An 18,560-nucleotide genomic window follows, 5' to 3' on the forward strand; every position below is an offset into this window, starting at 1 on the left:
AGGATCTGGCCATCCTGCCTGTGTGAAAATCCGAAATACTTTATTGATCCCCGAAGGGAAATTCTTTTGTCAGAATTGCACACTTGTCAAGGTAGATAGATAAAGAGTATATAAATATAAGAGTATAAATATAAAATATAAACACAAATATAAAGGAGTGTGGGTATGTACTGTATTTACATTATTAAGATTATGGTGAACTAAAGAATAAATAGCAGCAGAGAATATTGCTCATTAATTATTAAACAGGTAATATTGCACAGAAAATAGATAATAAGGTCTAGTTTAATAACAGACTGTCAGACAAGGGAGGAGTTATAAAGTTTGATGGCCACAGGCAGGAATGACTTCCTGTGGCGCTCTGTGGTGCATTTTGGGGGAATGAGTCTTGCACTGAAAGTGCTCCTGTGTTTGAGCAGCAAGTCATGGAGTGGGTGGGAGACATTGTCCAAGATGACATGTAGTTTGGACAGCATCCTCCTCTCTGACACCACCGACAGAGAGTCCAGCTCCACCCCCACAACGTCACTGGCCTTGCGGATCAGTTTGTTGAGCCTGTTGGCGTCCGCTACCCTCAACCTGCTACCCCAGCATGCAACAGCAATATTCAAGGTTCACAGCATAGTATTAAGTGATTCTACTCTAGTCCAGTTAAATATCAAATTAGCTCACAGATAACACAAACAATGGTAGTACTCACCTCTTCCTGGTTGTCTTCTCAGCAGGGGGCAGAGGCAAAAGAGTGTGGTAGGCCCAAGCACCTGCTTAAGAGCTGAAGTAGCAAACCATGAAGCTGAGGGTGGGTGGGAGTGAAGATCTCAACAATGCTGATTTATGTGATTATTTTGAGTGTATGTGATTGATTTATTGATAGAAATTTGTATTTATGTAAATATTCATTCTTTGTGCTCTATTTACTCTATGGTGTTGGGTTTTAGGTAAATATTCATTATTTACCCACTTAATTACCTGCAGGAGGGAGTGTATAAGGCAGCTAGTTGCTTTCAGTGTAAGTTTGTTGCTGGTTGGCGTTGGTGTCTCACCTTGTCTGTATGGAAGACAATAAATGCCACGTTTGTTGTTGCATTTTACCTCTGTCTCATGTGTCTCTATGGAAAAAACTTAACAATATACATATACATACACTGGAAAAAACTTAAGGCCACCGCTGGGCCATTGGATATGGGAGTTTTCTGTTTTTTGGTGCAAAATTCATTTTAAAAAAAGCACAAATGAGTTCTTCATTAGTATGTGTATATATCAGTAACTAAGGACACACTATGCTATTGTGAAGAGAATAAACACAGATTTGAAGTTCAATTGTAATATGCTTAGAATTTGGCTAATTTTCAGCATTCTCCATTAACACATCTACAAAAGAAAATTAGCTGGACAGCTTTTTTTCTTTTACTAATTGCCTTTAATAATACATTCAAGCCATTTCTCAACTACTAACATTTCTTCCCACTGTGACAAGTGTCAGGTGAAATAAAATGTTTGAAAAACAGTTGGCCCTGACTGAACAGCTTATGATGTACCTTATATATTAACGGCATGTTCTGTCAAATAATGGGCACTCTACTGAACTCAACTGAATTCAGATTCAAGGCATTCATGCATCCATTGAAGCTAATGGGGAACATGATGTGCCTCTTAAGTTAATTATTTTAATGAAACTGATTCAAATTGATCACATGAAGACTTGTAAAAGGAACTTAAAAGGAGAACAGGCTAATGTGAGTTAAAACACCATTTCCAGACAATATTCAAATAAGTCAATCAGATCACAGACACAAACTACAGAAATGTAGCTTGTGTCTTCTTTGTAACAAAAAAGAAACAAACAATATGTAGCTCTTTTACTCTGAATATTGTTTTTTTCAGTCATGTTTTTGAATATTTTGGTGAGCCATTTGTCTTTCTGAATAATAGCATGTGGCTAAAATATAAATGATCGCCTATTACGTCTGCCCAGATTAGGTTTGGATCCATTTTTGTTTCTTGTCTTTACAGAGAATCATTGTTTTCGTTGCATGGCTTGATCTTGAAAGGTTGTGGAGCGACAAACAAACTGTGAAAAAAGGTAAATACAGCACATCCATTCATTGTTTTAAAACCTCTTTCATCTTTGTAACAAAATGGAAATTGGACATGAAGGGTCTAATACAGCGTTGTTTCTGGGTTTAATGTCTGAGTGTTGAGTAAAAATATGGCTTACAGTATGTTGATTTTTAGCCTAATCTCAGCCAGTATTTTAAAATATCCCCTCATTCTTTTGACTGTTTAAGGAGATGTATTGATCCTCTGAACTCAAGCCTTTTTGATTTGCATCATAATCAGACAATGCAGGTTTTAGACATGGTAGGGTTGAGATTGTCAGGGGACTGAAGCCAAGAGGGGAATGGTATTATCATGGTGTGCCATGCAAGCCAATAATGAACACAGTACATACTGAATTAGTCATTAGAATATGTATTTTTTTAATATTCAAAGGTCAGTGTAATTAGTTTCCTCTAACCTTATTTGACAATTGTCTCCTTGTTTCTGTTAAAGAAGCCTTGACTTTCCCTCACTGAGGCCCAGCTGAAATTCGGCCTCTTCACCCTCTTTCTTTTGCAACATCCCCTGAGCCCCAGCTGCTTGATTTAAACCATTTGGCCGGTTATATTGTGAGGTCAGGTGTTAACAATTCACTTCTTCTAAAGGGGCTGACTAGTCTGAAATTCATAAATTAGTTTTGCCAAAAACCCTGAGTGTGGCGATATGTGCTCTGCTTACCTCCTCATGTCCTGCACTTACATCAGCAACTATGACATTAGCCATAGGAAACCACTTTGTGTCATATATTTTAAACTCTTTTGCATTCAATGCCCATATCCCCAGTTCTCCTGTGAATTATTCAGAGAGAATACACAATGAGCCTTTAGTTAAGAGGGTGATGAGAGAGATATATCTGGAAATCTCAACTCCAGAGATTCATGTACCTGTTGGGCTCAGTCAGCACATGCTTTGTGTTCTGCCTCACATATACACGCTGATATCGCTGCTTCTGCTGCTTCTGCTGCCTCTAATGTCTCTCTTTAAAGATCTCTCTCCTCGTGTCAGTCTCTGGTCCTTTCTGTGATCCCGGCACCTCCATCCTTGAAATTGAAGGCTGGAGTGAATCTTATCGCCTCTCATTAGCTTCATTCCCATTCTCTCTCTCTTTATTACTCAGTGTTAACCTTTTCACTTGGTAGCATTCATGGAGAAGTGGTGTCCTTCTGTCGGATGAATTATATGAGTTGCAGTATTTCAGTAGACTGATCCCTGACATCTCATTTGATCTCCAACAGAAGAAGGTTGTCTGTATTGGGCCTGAATCATATTGCTATATCAAGTTTAATTTATTTTAATTATCAGTTTATTTCCATTTTGTGTCACTGCCGATTGCAGCTGACGCCTCCCATCCCGGACACAAACTGTTTCAGACTCTCCCCTCTGGCAAGAGACTGCGTTTCATCAGGACCAAAACCTCTCGCCACAAGAACGGCTTCTACCCACTGGCAGCATCAACAAGGCCCGGGCCCTCCACTGACACTCCCCCCTTTCAAATAATACAATCGTCTCTGCACATGTAAATATCACTTCATGTCATATTTCATGCACAAACCTAGCACATTGCACATATTTGTAGTTAATTCGTTGTTATTTGTAAATTGTTGTTGTTCCATTGTTATTTTTATTATTATTTTAATTTTTTTATATTGTCAGTTGTATTATTTTTCTCTATTCTTCTGTTATTCTTATATAACTTGCATTTGTTTATTACATATTATATATTTATATCTATCTATTTATGTCAGCTGTCTGTCTGTCTGCATGTAGCACCTTATCACCAAAGCAAATTCCTTGTATGTGTAAAACACTGCTTGGCAATAACGCTCCTTCTGATTCTGATTCCGATTCTGATAGGAGTGTATGAGCAGTTTCATATAGCTCCATTTTAGAGGGATTGGTGCCAAAGAAAATGTATCGTGAAGTGCATACTTTTAGGTTTTCATGGACTGTGAACCACAAAACTGTCTAAACCTAATTGTCTGATGAGGAATTAGGTAATATTCAGGTCCACAGACTTTGAAATCAGCAGCAATTTGAGACACAGAAAATGTATTCTAATTATGTTGTTGGATGGATGCAGTTCCAAAGGCATTGCCTTATGCTTTTGTTAATTTGATTGATGTATTTTGCATTGATGTAAATAAATTGGCCTTTTTTTCCAAACAGAAGAGCTGACTCTACTCCTGTCTGACAGCTAGAACTGGGAGATGTCTGTTATTTTGAAAACCTGCACCTTGGAAAATATCTTTCCTCCATAGACTGCGTTGACACAGTGTCCACACACACTCATTTCCATGAAAATGGTTGTGTAGTTCCCGAACCAAAAATACATCATCTTAATGTTTAATCAAGTACTGGACATACAGAATCACACAATCCTATATGCTTGTGTAAGGAAATCAAATTGGCTGCAAATATGGATTAAAAGTAAAGATTGAGGTGTCCACTATTTATCTGTATTTACATTGAACTAATATGTCCTCTTTGCCTTACCATTTGGCCATGACATATAAAAAAGTTTTTTATAAAAAAAAGGAATGTTTTTAGCTATACTTCCCCCTTTTTTCTGCTATCTGTTGAGATATTTTATCTTAAAAATATCAGGGTGTTACAATATAACTGTTATCTAATTTTGAAATAATATGGAGATTATCTGTCTTTTTATTTGCTATGCTCATTTACTTGCCTATTATAGTTTCCTGGCATGGCCCTCAGAAACATTGTTCATGATTTAGCATTTCATTTCCACATCAAACTGTCAACTTCTCATTTGTGAAGATATTTTGAAAAGCCGTTTTTCTTTACTTATATGTAAATAGCGCCATTGTCTGTGAATGATACATGAATAGCATTTTTCAAAATGAATCAAACATTTCTCTTGCTGACTTTTTCAAACAAAAATACGGAACAAAGAGGTGCAGCAACTTTTTCATGTCACAAGTTCAAGATTTTCTCAAACTTCTACTACATTGCTAGTCAGAAAATGTGTCAAATGATGTTTTTAATGCTTTAAAGATTTTTTCCCTTTTAACCTTTAGATTTATCCAGAATTCCTGCGGAGAGGACACGCTCTTTTTCGGCTTTACCCTGCTCCACATTAATACATGCAATCATATGTTGGAGCCACCTCTTTTAGGGTAAAGTAATCTAACTCACAGCCTTGATTTGCAAAAAGATTCTGTACTCTTGTTTCTTATAAAAAAAATTGTTACAGTTTTAATATTCACTGACTTCCTTGCTCAATCGTCGAGCTTCCAGCAGCTATAATTTTTTGCCTTAGAGGTGTCTCATGGAGGTTGAACACTCTGGGAAGTAATTTTCTCAGCTTGGATGCATTATAATACATCACTGAATAATTACAGGTATTGGAGACTAATTGTATTTTTTCATTACACATGATATCAGTGTTGCATGCTTGTATACTCATATCAATTTAGTTCAGTGAAAAGCTTGTTTGTGTCAACTTCTGTCACACTGTTTGTGTCACACTGGCAGTCAAAACTGGCATTTCAATTGTGTGTTGCATCTATCATCTTTCCAACTAAAAGAGGATTCTGCAGTGGGACATACAGTTCAGCACCACAGGGAGGGAATGCTCAAAACTTCATCATCATCAACATTATTTGAATTCTTCGGAATGAATAAATTAGAGCCACCCAGGGTTGTAACCGTGGTGTCTTGGGGAAAGGAAACAAGATTTTGCTGGGGTGAAATTTGGGTGAATAGGATGAGAGCAATGGAAGCGTGGTTTGCTCAGAAATCATAATGCTATCGTAGGTTGTGATTTGTTTTATATATTTTCATAATGTTTTTATGCAAAACTTTAAATCTGCCATTTTCAGTGTGGTTCTGTCTGTCTGATGTGGAGGAGTTACATGCTTACATGCCCACAAGCCATCTTTGACAAAGCGTTTTCAGGACAAAATATCAACAAAAACATCCAGAAAAACACCTGAGGGGGTGAGGCCAGTGTGACCACAACAATAAACACAAAAATCAATAAACCCAAAGCAACAACACTGTAAATTCTGATACAAAGTGGGCTTATATAAGTCACATGCCAAGTAACATCATTTGTCAACTCCTAATGCCTAATGTGATACAGTCACATTGTGTGAGTCATATTTTCTGTGTCATTTTTTTAGACTGTTAACATGTTAAATAATTTTGCAGTGTTTTTACTTTGGAGCTCTGTTAGCTAATGTGTTAGAGAATCACATAAAGATCAGTTTGCTTGACCTCTTTCATAGCTAACAAATGTCACATTCAACCTTATATAACTCATGTTTGTAGCAGAGATTGTAATATTCATGAAGCGCTTTAGTTATTTTGTCTAATCTGTGTAATTTGTTGTATGTTACAGGAGGACTGGTGTAGGATACTTTACTAAAGCTGCTGTCAGATTAGTTGATTAGACTGTGCAGTCACAGGATCTGTATCATTAGTGAAGTGTTATTTAGCCCTATATTGACTTTGTGCAACATGATCAGTTTTATGAAATGGGAAGCTGTATCGTGGTGTAGAGTTGAATTACTTTTTTTTAGATCTTTGGTGGCAAATATAGTAACCCATAGTCTCTTCAGAGTGACATAAACTTTTAGGGACAGAGTACTAATCTACCAAATAGGTGATTTATGTTTGCTTCTTGCTTCATAGTAGTTCTGTCTGTGACCTCTGGTGGGAAAACAAAAATCTCTTTTTCTATTACGATTTTACATGCAGAACATCTCTATGTCATTCATTACAGCTGAGAAAATCGTTAAACTAAATCCTACAGACTGCCTACAGAATATACATTACAGTTGTGCTCATTTTGCCACATTGCTTGGATAGGATCAATCAACTTCTCACTTCAGCTCATCAAGTTAACATCCTAAAATCTAATATTTGTGTGTGGTGTTGTCATTGGATACTGTGTCTTTCCACATACCCCTGTAAATATTTGTTATTTAGCTGTGAATCACAGAGACAACATTTATTGGCATAACCTTCTGGGGTGGACAGTAACACACTTGTTTCATCTATTACCAACAGATGGCTCTTTAGAATGACACTCCCTTTGTGACCTTTTGCTGGGACGGTTTTATTTTGTGACAAGGACAACAATTTCAAGAGCCGCACTATTTCTTCAGTCGCCATGCATATTTATCAGCCGTTTCCAAGAGGGATTTAATCTAAATTATAGCAAGGTTATCCTTCTCAAGTCAATTTAGTTAGTTCTGCCACTTCTGTGAAGTAGTTTGTGGTAAAACATATTGAGGGCACAGACAATAAGATCAAAACAGTGTGAGCAGTGCATTTTATAAATACACATACAGATTAAAAGAAAAAAAGGATGTACATGTAAGGTGGATGCTGAATGTGTAGAGAAAAACACACATTTGCAGAATTAAAATGGATTAGCAGTCTTAACAGGCAATCCCCTCACCCTCCTTCACACGCACACAAACACTGATGCTGCTGTGTGCCTTGGAGTTTGTTTCTGTGCTAGAGGCAGCTTCATCCAGTTATGTGACAGCAGGCCTTGACACTGAATAAACTTTATCCAAATTAAACTTTGCCCAAATCAATGAGATCTTGCTTCATGACGTCTGTTTCTGTTCATGTACTGTACCAAAGTACTTTTGGACTGAATAATAAGCTATTTAAATCAATGCAGTTTGCTCTAGTTGAGATTCAGTTTCACCATTGTACACAAAGCATACAACAAATGTTTGTATAGACAAATTCATTAATTTATGTTCAAGTATAAAAGTGTAAAAGGTTTACCTGTAAGGCTTGATTTGTACAAAGCCACACGTTTCATTTTCAACTTACACTGGGTAAATGTCACTGACAAATGACTTTCACAAAAATAATGACAGCAACTCAAAAACGTACAAGACTAAAGGCCTAAAGCCCCAGTAGTGGCCCCGAGAGGCTGCACTGTTCATTACACCTCACATTATGAAAAAGTTGGACAGTACAACAACAAACTGAGAATTTTTTATTTTTAGTAACAGTAGATGGACTAAAACCTCCTGAGTGATGCACAAGATGAACAGCCAAAGGGTCATTAAATCAAAAGGGTTCATGTTCCCCTTGCATGAAGGAGCATTACGGTGCAGCCATTTTAATTGTAATCTGCTCCATGGACTGCCTAGTGTGTGAAGTTTAAATTTTGGTATGTGAAAGACATTAGTGTCCAAAATAAGAAGTGACCGTCCTCTGTGGGGAATGAATGTAATCAGCCAATTTCACAAAAAATAAATCAGTTCAATATAGATTTTTTATTTTAAAAAAGGTAATTGTAGCCTGATCATGGCACTAGAAATGAGTCTGGGGATAAAAAAAAATCTACTCTAGGGATTGTAAATATTTAAACCCAATTTTACATAATTCTAGCCAATAATTTGCAAGATAATACGTTGCTGAAGAGGAATTTTGACCTGACATTGGCCTGCACCTGCTTCTCGACAAAAGATCACGAGGTCACCAAAATTATTAGACACCATCCTCCATGAATGCCTGTACCTAAATTAATGGCAAAGTGGCCAGTAGTTACATCATATGTCATACATTTTCTAAAATAAAGGTCACAGGATCACCAGACTCCTTAGAGGTCATATTTTATGACAACGAATACCCATACAAAATGCCATCATAGTGTGGTCAGTTGTCAGATGATGTCAACCAAGGACAAATTATTCTCGGCTAATATTGAGTTCTGCTTTTAAGTCATTAAGACGTGATACATGTTCCTCTCACTGCATTACTGTGATGTTTTAGCAGGTGCACTTCTTCACAACATCAAAAGTCAAGCACACAGCCTACAAAACTGCACATCACTCTGCATACAAATCCAGAGTCATCCTCCTTTTTTCTCTCTCTCTTTATTAGTAGAAAACTATTACCATGACAAAATAAAAGGATGCAGAAAACACACAAGAGATACAAAGGTACATATAGCTAGGGGGACTACAACAACGAAAAAAAAAAGAATATCACAGGAGGACCTTCAAACGAGTACAAACATTAAGTACCTTCAGAGCCTTTTTTGTTGGAAGAGAAACGAATTGTTCTAAAATAAAGTTCAATTTCTTTCTCAAAGACTACAGAGTCATCGTCCTCTGACGCGCTTGTGTTCCTCGGCTGTCATCTTAAAGTTACACTGTATCACGGCACCGCACGGCTCGGCTCTCGTAATGCATGTAACAACATGCTGGAAGCAGCACGTTGAGAAGGGACGGGCTTGGCAGAGAGCCGCCTGACTCGTTGTTGTCTCCGGAGAGTGAAAGCTCGCACGCAGTACACGTCTGTTCATAACAGTGCAAGCGAACGGCAGTAATCGGTGCTCGATTGGTTTCGTCTGAAGAAACCATGGCCGACTCAGAGGATAGTGTAACAATTCCTGAGTTCAGCTGTCTTCTACAAATGGATCCCTATCTTAAAGGGTACGAGAAGGACTTCAGGAGGAGGTAAACATGGCTTAAACGTCGATTTGGTGCACAGCTTGACGCCAAAATCAGTCCCAGGTGAAGCGAGCAGAAGCCAGGTTTACACTGGCGTCCGTGCCTTGAAATACAAATGCACAGCTACCAGATAGAAAGAGGTGTTTGCAACACACCAGAGTCACCTTCTGATTCAGGTTTGACATTTTGAATGAGCAGAGGTCGTATAGAGCTGTGTTTCCCTGTCATGCTCAGCAGATAGGCTAGCCTGCTCGTCTCCCCCTTTTCCAGCCTGCGGAATAATATAATAACATGCGTTTAGACGATGTTGAGCTTATGCAAAATTAATGAACCGCTGCCAGAAAGTCTTCTTATTTTCTGTGACAAGTTGCTGAAGAGTAAGTTGAAGTTGGCTAAACTTCCTCTTGTTTGACAGTTCAAGACAAGGCATGCGTTTCTTAGTCAGCTGACGTCCACGTTGTGTCCTGAGGTGGTGCTTCGGGCTGAAACGCGGTCTGATTCTCGCTGGTTGTTTTTCATGCTGCTGTATAGCCGGTGCGTCACTGTTGTCCAGCATCACAGCAGCCATTGCCTTCTGCAGGCCTTGGTCCTCATTATAAGTTCGTTTGTAATGAGTTTTCCTTGTAATTGTGTGTGGTTGCTATCGAGGCATCAGCTATCCTCAAATGTGTTTTTAAAAGTGGATTAAAATCCAGAGTTGGACACATCCAACTCGGAGCACATGCTGTACCGTAGCTGATTGGTTTGGTTTTTGCAGTGTGACAGGCTCTGCAAAACAAATACCCTCTCAGACATTAATTGACTTTATGCTGCACTCATGCTGCATGGTTTCTCCCTTCAGCTTCGATTTGGCTTCCATACAAATGAATTACTAGGGCGAAAGTCTTAAGTAGCTGACTGTGTGTGTGTGTGTGTGTGTGTGTGTGTGTGTGTGTGAGATGCTGGTGATTGTGCAGTGTCTTTGGGCTAGTGCATTTATTAATTTGGGATTATGTCCAGCACAAGTTCCAATCACTTTTTTTTTTCCTGCAGTTGCAAAGTATGATGATGTCCAACTAAACACAGAAGTAGATTGCATCACCAGACTAGAATTTTTTTGCCTAATGCACCTTCTTCATTGAGTCATATATTTATGCCAGTAATGCACAAACCAAAGCAGAGCGTTCTGATAAATTAATAGTAATAATAATAGTGATAAAATAATATAGCAGCCTTGTTGGCTCACTATAAGATGTCTTAACAGCTGTCTTTGAGATATAAATATATCACCTTTGTGATCTTTTCTTGGACTGCGAAGTACCTGATTTTTTATATATATAGGATTTGTTCTTCAAATGTTTTGGCAAATTGTCCTGTATCCTGTAACATAATTTTGACAGCATTATATAGACAGAGATGTGAGCAAACCAAACATATTTACATGCCACGATTACATTTAAATATACAGCATACGCACGCAGGAGAGAAAAACATACAAAACCTTTTTTAATAGAATCAAGTTTAATTAACTGAAGTTTGTAAACATCCCTTTTGCTAAGTAGTCAATTCAGCGACCCTTAGGCCTGTTTAATCTCTGTCACTTCTGTTTACTTTTATCACCCAAAGGATGCCAAACTTATACAGTGAATATTTACAGGAAATTATTGAGGGAATATTTGCACATTGTGAACACTGAAACAAATCTGAGTTTAAATTCAAATGTGCTTAAATACGTGCAGGACCTTACAGGGACCCGAAAGGAACCACCAGCATGTGTCCTTCAGTGGTAAATGCATTGACCTTAGTTCTTGACTAATCTCCTAAAGTAAACAGACATTCTCTGTAAATCAATAGACTGTGCAGTCTCATGCTATATTTTTTAAACTTCACTTTATATTAATACATTTTTGTGTCATTTTAAGTGCTGTGACTTCTGATTTTAACCTGATAAACAGACTGTACTAAATTTGAAGGGGTGCACATAAAAAAAAATTGCATTATGATTGATCAACAACAAAATGTTCAAGTTATAATAACGCAGTGCTGGTTTTTGTAATCGTTTATTTAGATCTGGAAGGATCCTGTAGGCTCATTTCTAGATTGAAGGGCATCTGGCTCACAAAATGACACAATTCCCCACCTCATGTCAGATTGCCCGCTGGATTTATTTTTTTTAAGTGAGTGTGGTGTTTTTGTACTTACAAGCAGACAGTGATAATGATCTACAACTCATATCGCCATGGTATCTGCTCACTGTTGGATTGTCCCCTAAAACTAGGCCTGCTTAGGGGTCATGTAGTGTTATCCATTTTCATTACCATGTCAGATCTTGTCTCTAATGTGGCAGGTAAGGGACCACCTGCTTTGTATTTGAAGCATGTGAGCAGGGCTCTAGCCTTGCACCGAGATGAGCGTGTCAGTTCCATCTCAGACACAGCTTGGGACTGTTAGGCTTCACAGAGCCCTAGACAAGTCTCAAACACCTGTCTAGCTAATGAAAGATACACATAAATTATTTTACATATAGGATGACTGCTGTGTGAAGGTTACTTATTGATAAGCCCCTGGTGTTCTAAGGCCCCCGAGTCCAAACACCACATCATGAACACAGGCGTAGATATCAAGAGCTTTCTCTGGCTGCGGTGTCACGCTGAGTCCTCTCGTTGAGCTACACAGTGCTAGGAATTCAGCTGGCTTATCAGAGACCCATAACCACTATGACTGGTTCTTTAAATTTCACCACCATGTCACGGCTCAAGGCCACCCACATCTCAGGTTTGTTGAACTTTGGGTCACACCAGATACAAACAGCATGCACAGACAGTTAAAATTATTCCAGCAGATTTTGCAAGCCTTCCATTCTAATGAGTCATTCTTTGGTTGCAGGCAGCTTGTATTTTATTTTATCAGGGTGCTAGTTGCTTCAGATTAATTGTGAAAACAGCCGTTGATGCTTCAACGGCTTCATTATTTACCCTTCCTGTTGCGCAAGTCTGCAGGAAGTACTGCAAGGATTTTGCAGCTCGTGGCACCATGAGTCTCCTAAATTGGACCAAATGAAAGTAGGGAGCATTGGGACTGCTGCTTATTATGGCAAGAGTTTTTGCAAAGATTTGAGTATGTCATCACGACTCATTTCAAAGTGAAAATACAGCAATAAGTCTGAGTCTTACGCTTGTGATGGTGATGCAATATATTTAAAACTGCAAAACTGATTATTGACTTTGAAGTGATGACAACCAATGCATGTGCTCTGACTGAAAAGTAATGAGCTGAAATATAGGAATTAAAGATACGTGAGGAAAAAATTATGGAAATTATTAGAATGACTGGATCAAATTTCTGTGACTACCTGTAGAATTATGAGTTACTGCTTTATGTACCTTGTGTAAAGGTAGCTTTGGTAGCATTTATTTTTCTGTCACCTTGCTTGAGGGCCAACAAAGGTATAAGGTTAGCAGGAAATTTTAGCTTTCATCAATCAACCTCTCTGCAAATGTTCAAGCCCCTCTATAGCCCCATTAATGCACTTAGTCAAAGAAGGACATTAATGACTTTATTTGAAAGTCACCTTGCCACTGGCCTGTATAGAAGCCCTTTAGGTGAGTGGAGATCAGGAGGAGAAAAGTTTTATACTACTTGTGTTTCTCCAGGCTGTAGACTGACCTGACACCTCTGTGCTTCAGCTGTCATCATCAGTCATACACAATGCAACAGACCTGAACACACACTCTAAATTTAGATGCCCGATTGTCTAAAAGTGAGTATATGTACAGGTTACAGAGTTCAGCTGCTCTGTGGGGAGAATTTTAATGTATTATTATCATGACCAAAGATTTTAAGATGGGACTGTGATTTAGTTGAGATACAACATATCATATGTAGGTGTAGGCAATCTGTTTCCTGTTGTTAGCATCATTCCACTTCATCCGGCCTTACCATGTCTAAAAACTGTTTACATGTTTTAGTGCAGGTTTTTCTGACTGTGTATAATGATAGTAAAATAGCACTACTTCTTTGAACAGTGAGGGATCAGAACATTTTTTTTTTTGAGTCATTTTCCTGTTGTAATTCAAATCAATCCATTTGAATAATTGGCTCACCTGGAGACTACAACATTTTCAAAAACTGAATTAACTTTGGCCTGATGGAGCACTAAAAGAATGGTTTAGAATTTGCACACAGGTGTTATGTATCCACTTTGCGATACTGACCGTGATCTGGCAAGATCTGCGGGACTCATTTCCTTTCAGTATCTCTTAGCCACCAACTCCAAACTTTGGTGGGAGAATCCAAATCATTATATCAATAACGTCTGTTAATAGTTTTGAATAAAGCCAATCCAAAGATTGCTTTAGCATATGATGAAGATTAGAATTGTTCAGAAAAGGTAGGAGAAAAATGATTTTGTCTAAAGTTAGACTGGCAGCCAAATGAATTGGCTGAAATTGTTTATATTCAGAGAACTTGTGTTGACCTCAGGGACTCGAAACAAAAGTTTCATGATACATTGGTTTTACAGTGAATGAAAATGTGAGTAATGCAACTAGGGCTGCAACGATTAGTTGAAGTAATCAACGACGTCGACTATAAAATTAATCAACGTGAAATTTCATTGTCGACGCATCTTTACATAGATGCTGTTTAAGGGAGAGATGGCAATCTTCGTATTAGGAACATTTCTGGTTCATTATTTCTATCCGCAATGCACTACAGGAAGTGCTCGGGGCAGTATCGCTTCCACGGTCTGCCATGACTGCTTGACTGTAAGACTGCTCACAAAGAAGAAGCATTCATGAGAGAAACGGAAAGTGAAAGAGGCGAACAACCGAACGGTTTTTTGTTTTTACAAGTTTTGTAGCCGTTTACTTATTAAATACACATCTGAGCGGTTTTGAGGCGAGAGTCAACTGTGTAGGATTTGAATATTGTAAGTTTTACCAAAGTTGATGGCGAATCGAAAATGTGCTCAAACGATTTCGGGGTTGAGAAGCTCCACAAGCGGGCCGGTGCCAGTCACGCCCACAGTTACTCCGTCCACTGCAGCAGCAACATCAGCGTAGAGACAGAGGAAAGGCACTATTTCCTATACGTTCATTTATTTGTGGCGGCCCTACACAATATCAATGCTGACCGCCAAATAACTGATTTTTTAAATTTTTTTTATTCTACTAGACCTATTTAAAATCTTATTTGATTGCAGATCACTGCCGTAGCACATTGGCGCGGCGCATCCTCTCGCTTGTCTCTCTCTCTCATAAACACCGCAGCACAAATCTGCCCAACACAACGCTGGCAATGTCGGAGACCCAGCTTTAAAAAAGTTATTAGTAATGAGTAATGGTTTAAAGTACACCAAGGAACATTTGGCTCGTGATGTAGCCTACAGAACATTCTCCACCTATAAAACTTTTACGCACTTTTGAAAAATAAACTACAGAAGTAGTATGAAAGGGGACTGTTGCTTATTGGAAGTGTGTTGGAAGTCAGTAATTCACTTGAAAGATATTTAATTAGTTAAATGGTTTAATTAGGGTTGGGGGAGACAAAAATAATTGTGACTAGTCGACTAATCTGCTAATTATTTATTCGATTAGTCGACTACCAAAATAGTCATTAGTTGCAGCCCTAAATGCAACACCACCTATTGTTTGTTTGTACCGAATGTCCAAACAACATTTTTTAGTATCTCTCCAACACTGTCTCTTTATAGTGGGTCTAAAGAGAATTGTAGAGATACCTATTCAGTAATTATTCGATTTTTAAAAACTTAATGAATTGCAAGACCAAGAGGTTTGTGGAATGTCATTTTTTTTTGTTTAGCCAGTTTTACAAACAACTATTGAGCAATGTTCTCAACCCAGCCCAAATTTTCGAAAAAGTCAAGGAAAAAGTTCAAAAACCTCAACAGATAATGTAAATGACACAAAACCTCTGGAGGACAATTTGAAGAGAAATTCTCCTGCCACAGAATGTTGGGGTGAAATAGTACTGCTGGTCTTCCACTGCTGAGGCAAATCATGGAAAGATCTTAGCTATCCAAATTTTTTTTTTTTGTCCAAGAAGAAATGTTGGTCAGAGGTCATGCAGCCCTGCTTCTTTGCCCGATCCAGTTCTTTCTCCTGCAGGGTTTGTTTGACCTTCTCTGTGGCCCTGAGGGTGGAGATCTTCTCCTCACGTTCCTGCAGATGATCGATCTTCTGCTGCTCCTCACAGTGCTTCTGAGCTAAAGTCAAGTTTGTCCATTTGTTTCTGATCCTCATTTCTCTTATTCAGGAGAGTGTCCCCCAGCTGGTCCGCTATCTTGAGCACTCTCTGATCCTCAGCTTTCTCATCAAAGAATTCTTTACAGACTCACCTACTCCAGCTAGCTTTGATTTTCAGGCGAGCTTTTATCAACTGATTAGCTTTCTCTGCTTTCTGAGCCATGGTCTTGTCTTTTAGGAGAGCTTTCTCCAATGGTCTCACTTCCAGTGTCTTCTTAAATCCCGTGACTTTGGGACAGACAGATGTTTTCCACTTACAAATGTTTGAATACCACAACAGTGGATCAAAGTGATCCAATTTAAAGCCACAGAAAAATGCATAACTAGCAGTCTGTCCCTGCAACATCGATAATTTACATGTTCTAAGGAATATTGGGTTAATTTAATAGTTTGAGAAGAAGCAGAAATGTGTCCAACAACGAACTGACTCAGTGACTTGACAGGTGCTTGTGTTACTTGCAATGTTGTTGTGTGCAGTAATATCTCACTTTTGCCATATGAAAGAACAGTTACCCAAACCAATAGATAAGACAGCCAGGACTGTAATCTGTAACTCACATCTATAATCTCCTTCTCCTCTATTACCACTGAATAGGGGACAGGACAAAGCTCTTTTGTAATTTTTGGCTACAGGGATTAGTAATGTCTCTCGTCATGTACTACCAGATAATGAGCAGCAGTGTTTCTTACTGAAAATGAAATATTACTTTGTTCTGTTGAGAAGTGGTCAGTATCTCCCTTTTTTTTTCATAATATTCAGGCTAGTAACTGGTATTTTAATGTTGTGTATTTCATAAAGCTGCTATAATCCACATTTTTATATTAACAATGGATCACATGACTACTGAGTAGCTCATATAGACAAACCCACAGCGAATTTTTCATCCAACTCTGCACTTCCTCTCGGATCTATGTAGCATTCCAGCGTAGTTTTAGCTTGTTGTTTTGGTTCAGTCACATCGCTCTCATCAGTGTTGTCACTAGTGGACAGAGAATATGACTCCAAATGAATGTTGCTCGCTGGGTGTATAATAGGCGGTTGTTTGCTAACAAGTTTGCCGTACCAACTTGTGTTTAGAGCTTGTTTCTGCTTCCCTCAAGTGGCCAAAAATATATAATGGCAGGTATTTATTAAGAATAGAAAATGCCAAGTACTTTTAACATTGATTAATTTAACACATTTAACATGCGTCCAACACTCTCAATACAGCACCTAAGTCATAGGAAACTGCAACTTTCCCTTCCCGGTTTAACACTTAAACGAGTCTGTCATGTGTTTATCTTGCAATTAGGAAATAGATTTGAGAGCAACTGAATTCTGTATTGTGTCAGGAACCACTGATTCTCACATTAAAGTTCAGGTTTCGTATGTGTTACTGGCAGACTTGATACTTAAAAAGCCCCTATGTGTTTAAAATGTCTTGTTTCGGTGGTATCATCAAAAAAGGCGCTGGGACTGACCGCAATGCACACCAAACAGATACTTATGCCAGCAGATCCCATAAAAATCCTACACATTTTGGCTTTAGGTTAAAAATAGATGCTCTTCAACATACAGTTGTGCCACGTTACAGTACTATCAAACTGTGACCTGTGTTTTCTTACATTTGGGCCTCATAAAGATTGTGTTTGAAGTGCGACTCTAAAATATTTTTTGGTGGCTTTATTTGTTTGGCTTGTGTAAAGGTTAGTTGGCTGTAATTTTAGCTTTAATATGCATTTGCTAGTTTGTATACATGAGCTGGCAAAATTGCATTTGTAGGAAATTATCTCATAACCTACTAAGAAATGAAACAGCTTTAACCGAAGACAGAAAGACAACAGTTGCGATTGAGCTCCTGTTCTGCTATTCTCACATTGACTTGCCTTTATTAAGAATTCAGGGCCAGCGCTGGAGAAAAAAGGGCTTGCCATATGTGATGAAATGGTCACACTCTGAGGCTCTACTCTTTTCAGCTTGATAGGAGAATGTTTTATGGCCAAATGTTGCCGCTGGATACTGTGTGCAGTTCTGTGCTAGATGTTGTGGTAAATGGTAGAATTTGTAACTTAGAAAATCAAGGGGCAAGGTATAGGGATGTGGCACCAGTGCCAGGATAAAGGAGAGGAAGAATGACAACTTCATTGCAATATAAATTTGTACATAAGGGCACAGAGGACAGCAAGGGTGCTCACATACAGTCTGATATCTGATTATCAATAATAGGAAAATAAATCACAGATTTGATTTTGCCTAGCTTCTGCTCTGTTCATGAATTCCTGTAATGAGTTGTGGCACAATTCATTTGTAATGTGTGGTGTGATCTCGCCTCCTTGCTGCAGTCTCAAGTGGAAACAGACACAAGAGATGCGCTGTGAACACTGCATCCATACAGGATTTTGGCTCCCTATTCCCACTAGTCCAACCTTCTGGAACTCATTTGTTATAATCATAGGCATGGCTTTTATTTATTAATACTGTAGCAAAGGAGCTCTGCCCTTATGTGAATCCTCCCTTTGTCCTTCCTTTTAGCATATTCTTGAAATGGTGACAAAGTGGCAAAAGAGGCATGTGGCAGAATTGGTTGAACTTTAAAGGTTTACTTTTGGCAAGCACTGTCTGTATCCACTATGCACAACACAGGCAGCAGCTGCTGAGAAATCGCACTGTTACTTCAGCCCATCATCACTAGCCCCAGGGCATTCACAGGCCAGTCTGAGCTTGGCTTCAGGGCTATAGGGGAGGGAGTGCACTTAACTTAGCTGGCTGAAAGAGGCTTTCTGT

General features: G+C 38.6%; 1 protein-coding gene across 1 annotated transcript in view; it reads left to right on the forward strand.

Moving 5' to 3' along the window:
• The first annotated feature begins 9,356 nt into the window (after positions 1-9,356).
• The window catches only part of gbe1b (glucan (1,4-alpha-), branching enzyme 1b), an 85,221-nt gene continuing 76,017 nt past the window's right edge, over positions 9,357-18,560 (forward strand). The window contains exon 1 of the mRNA XM_038694127.1: positions 9,357-9,557. Within this exon, the coding sequence (XP_038550055.1) occupies positions 9,460-9,557 (98 nt within the window). The 5' untranslated portion in view covers positions 9,357-9,459. The remainder of the gene's footprint in view (positions 9,558-18,560) is intronic.

Source organism: Micropterus salmoides, unplaced genomic scaffold (genome assembly GCF_014851395.1).
Source record: "Micropterus salmoides isolate LMB-PRFRI ecotype aquatic unplaced genomic scaffold, ASM1485139v1 Ms_hic_scaffold_3, whole genome shotgun sequence".
Lineage (NCBI taxonomy): Eukaryota > Metazoa > Chordata > Actinopteri > Centrarchiformes > Centrarchidae > Micropterus > Micropterus salmoides.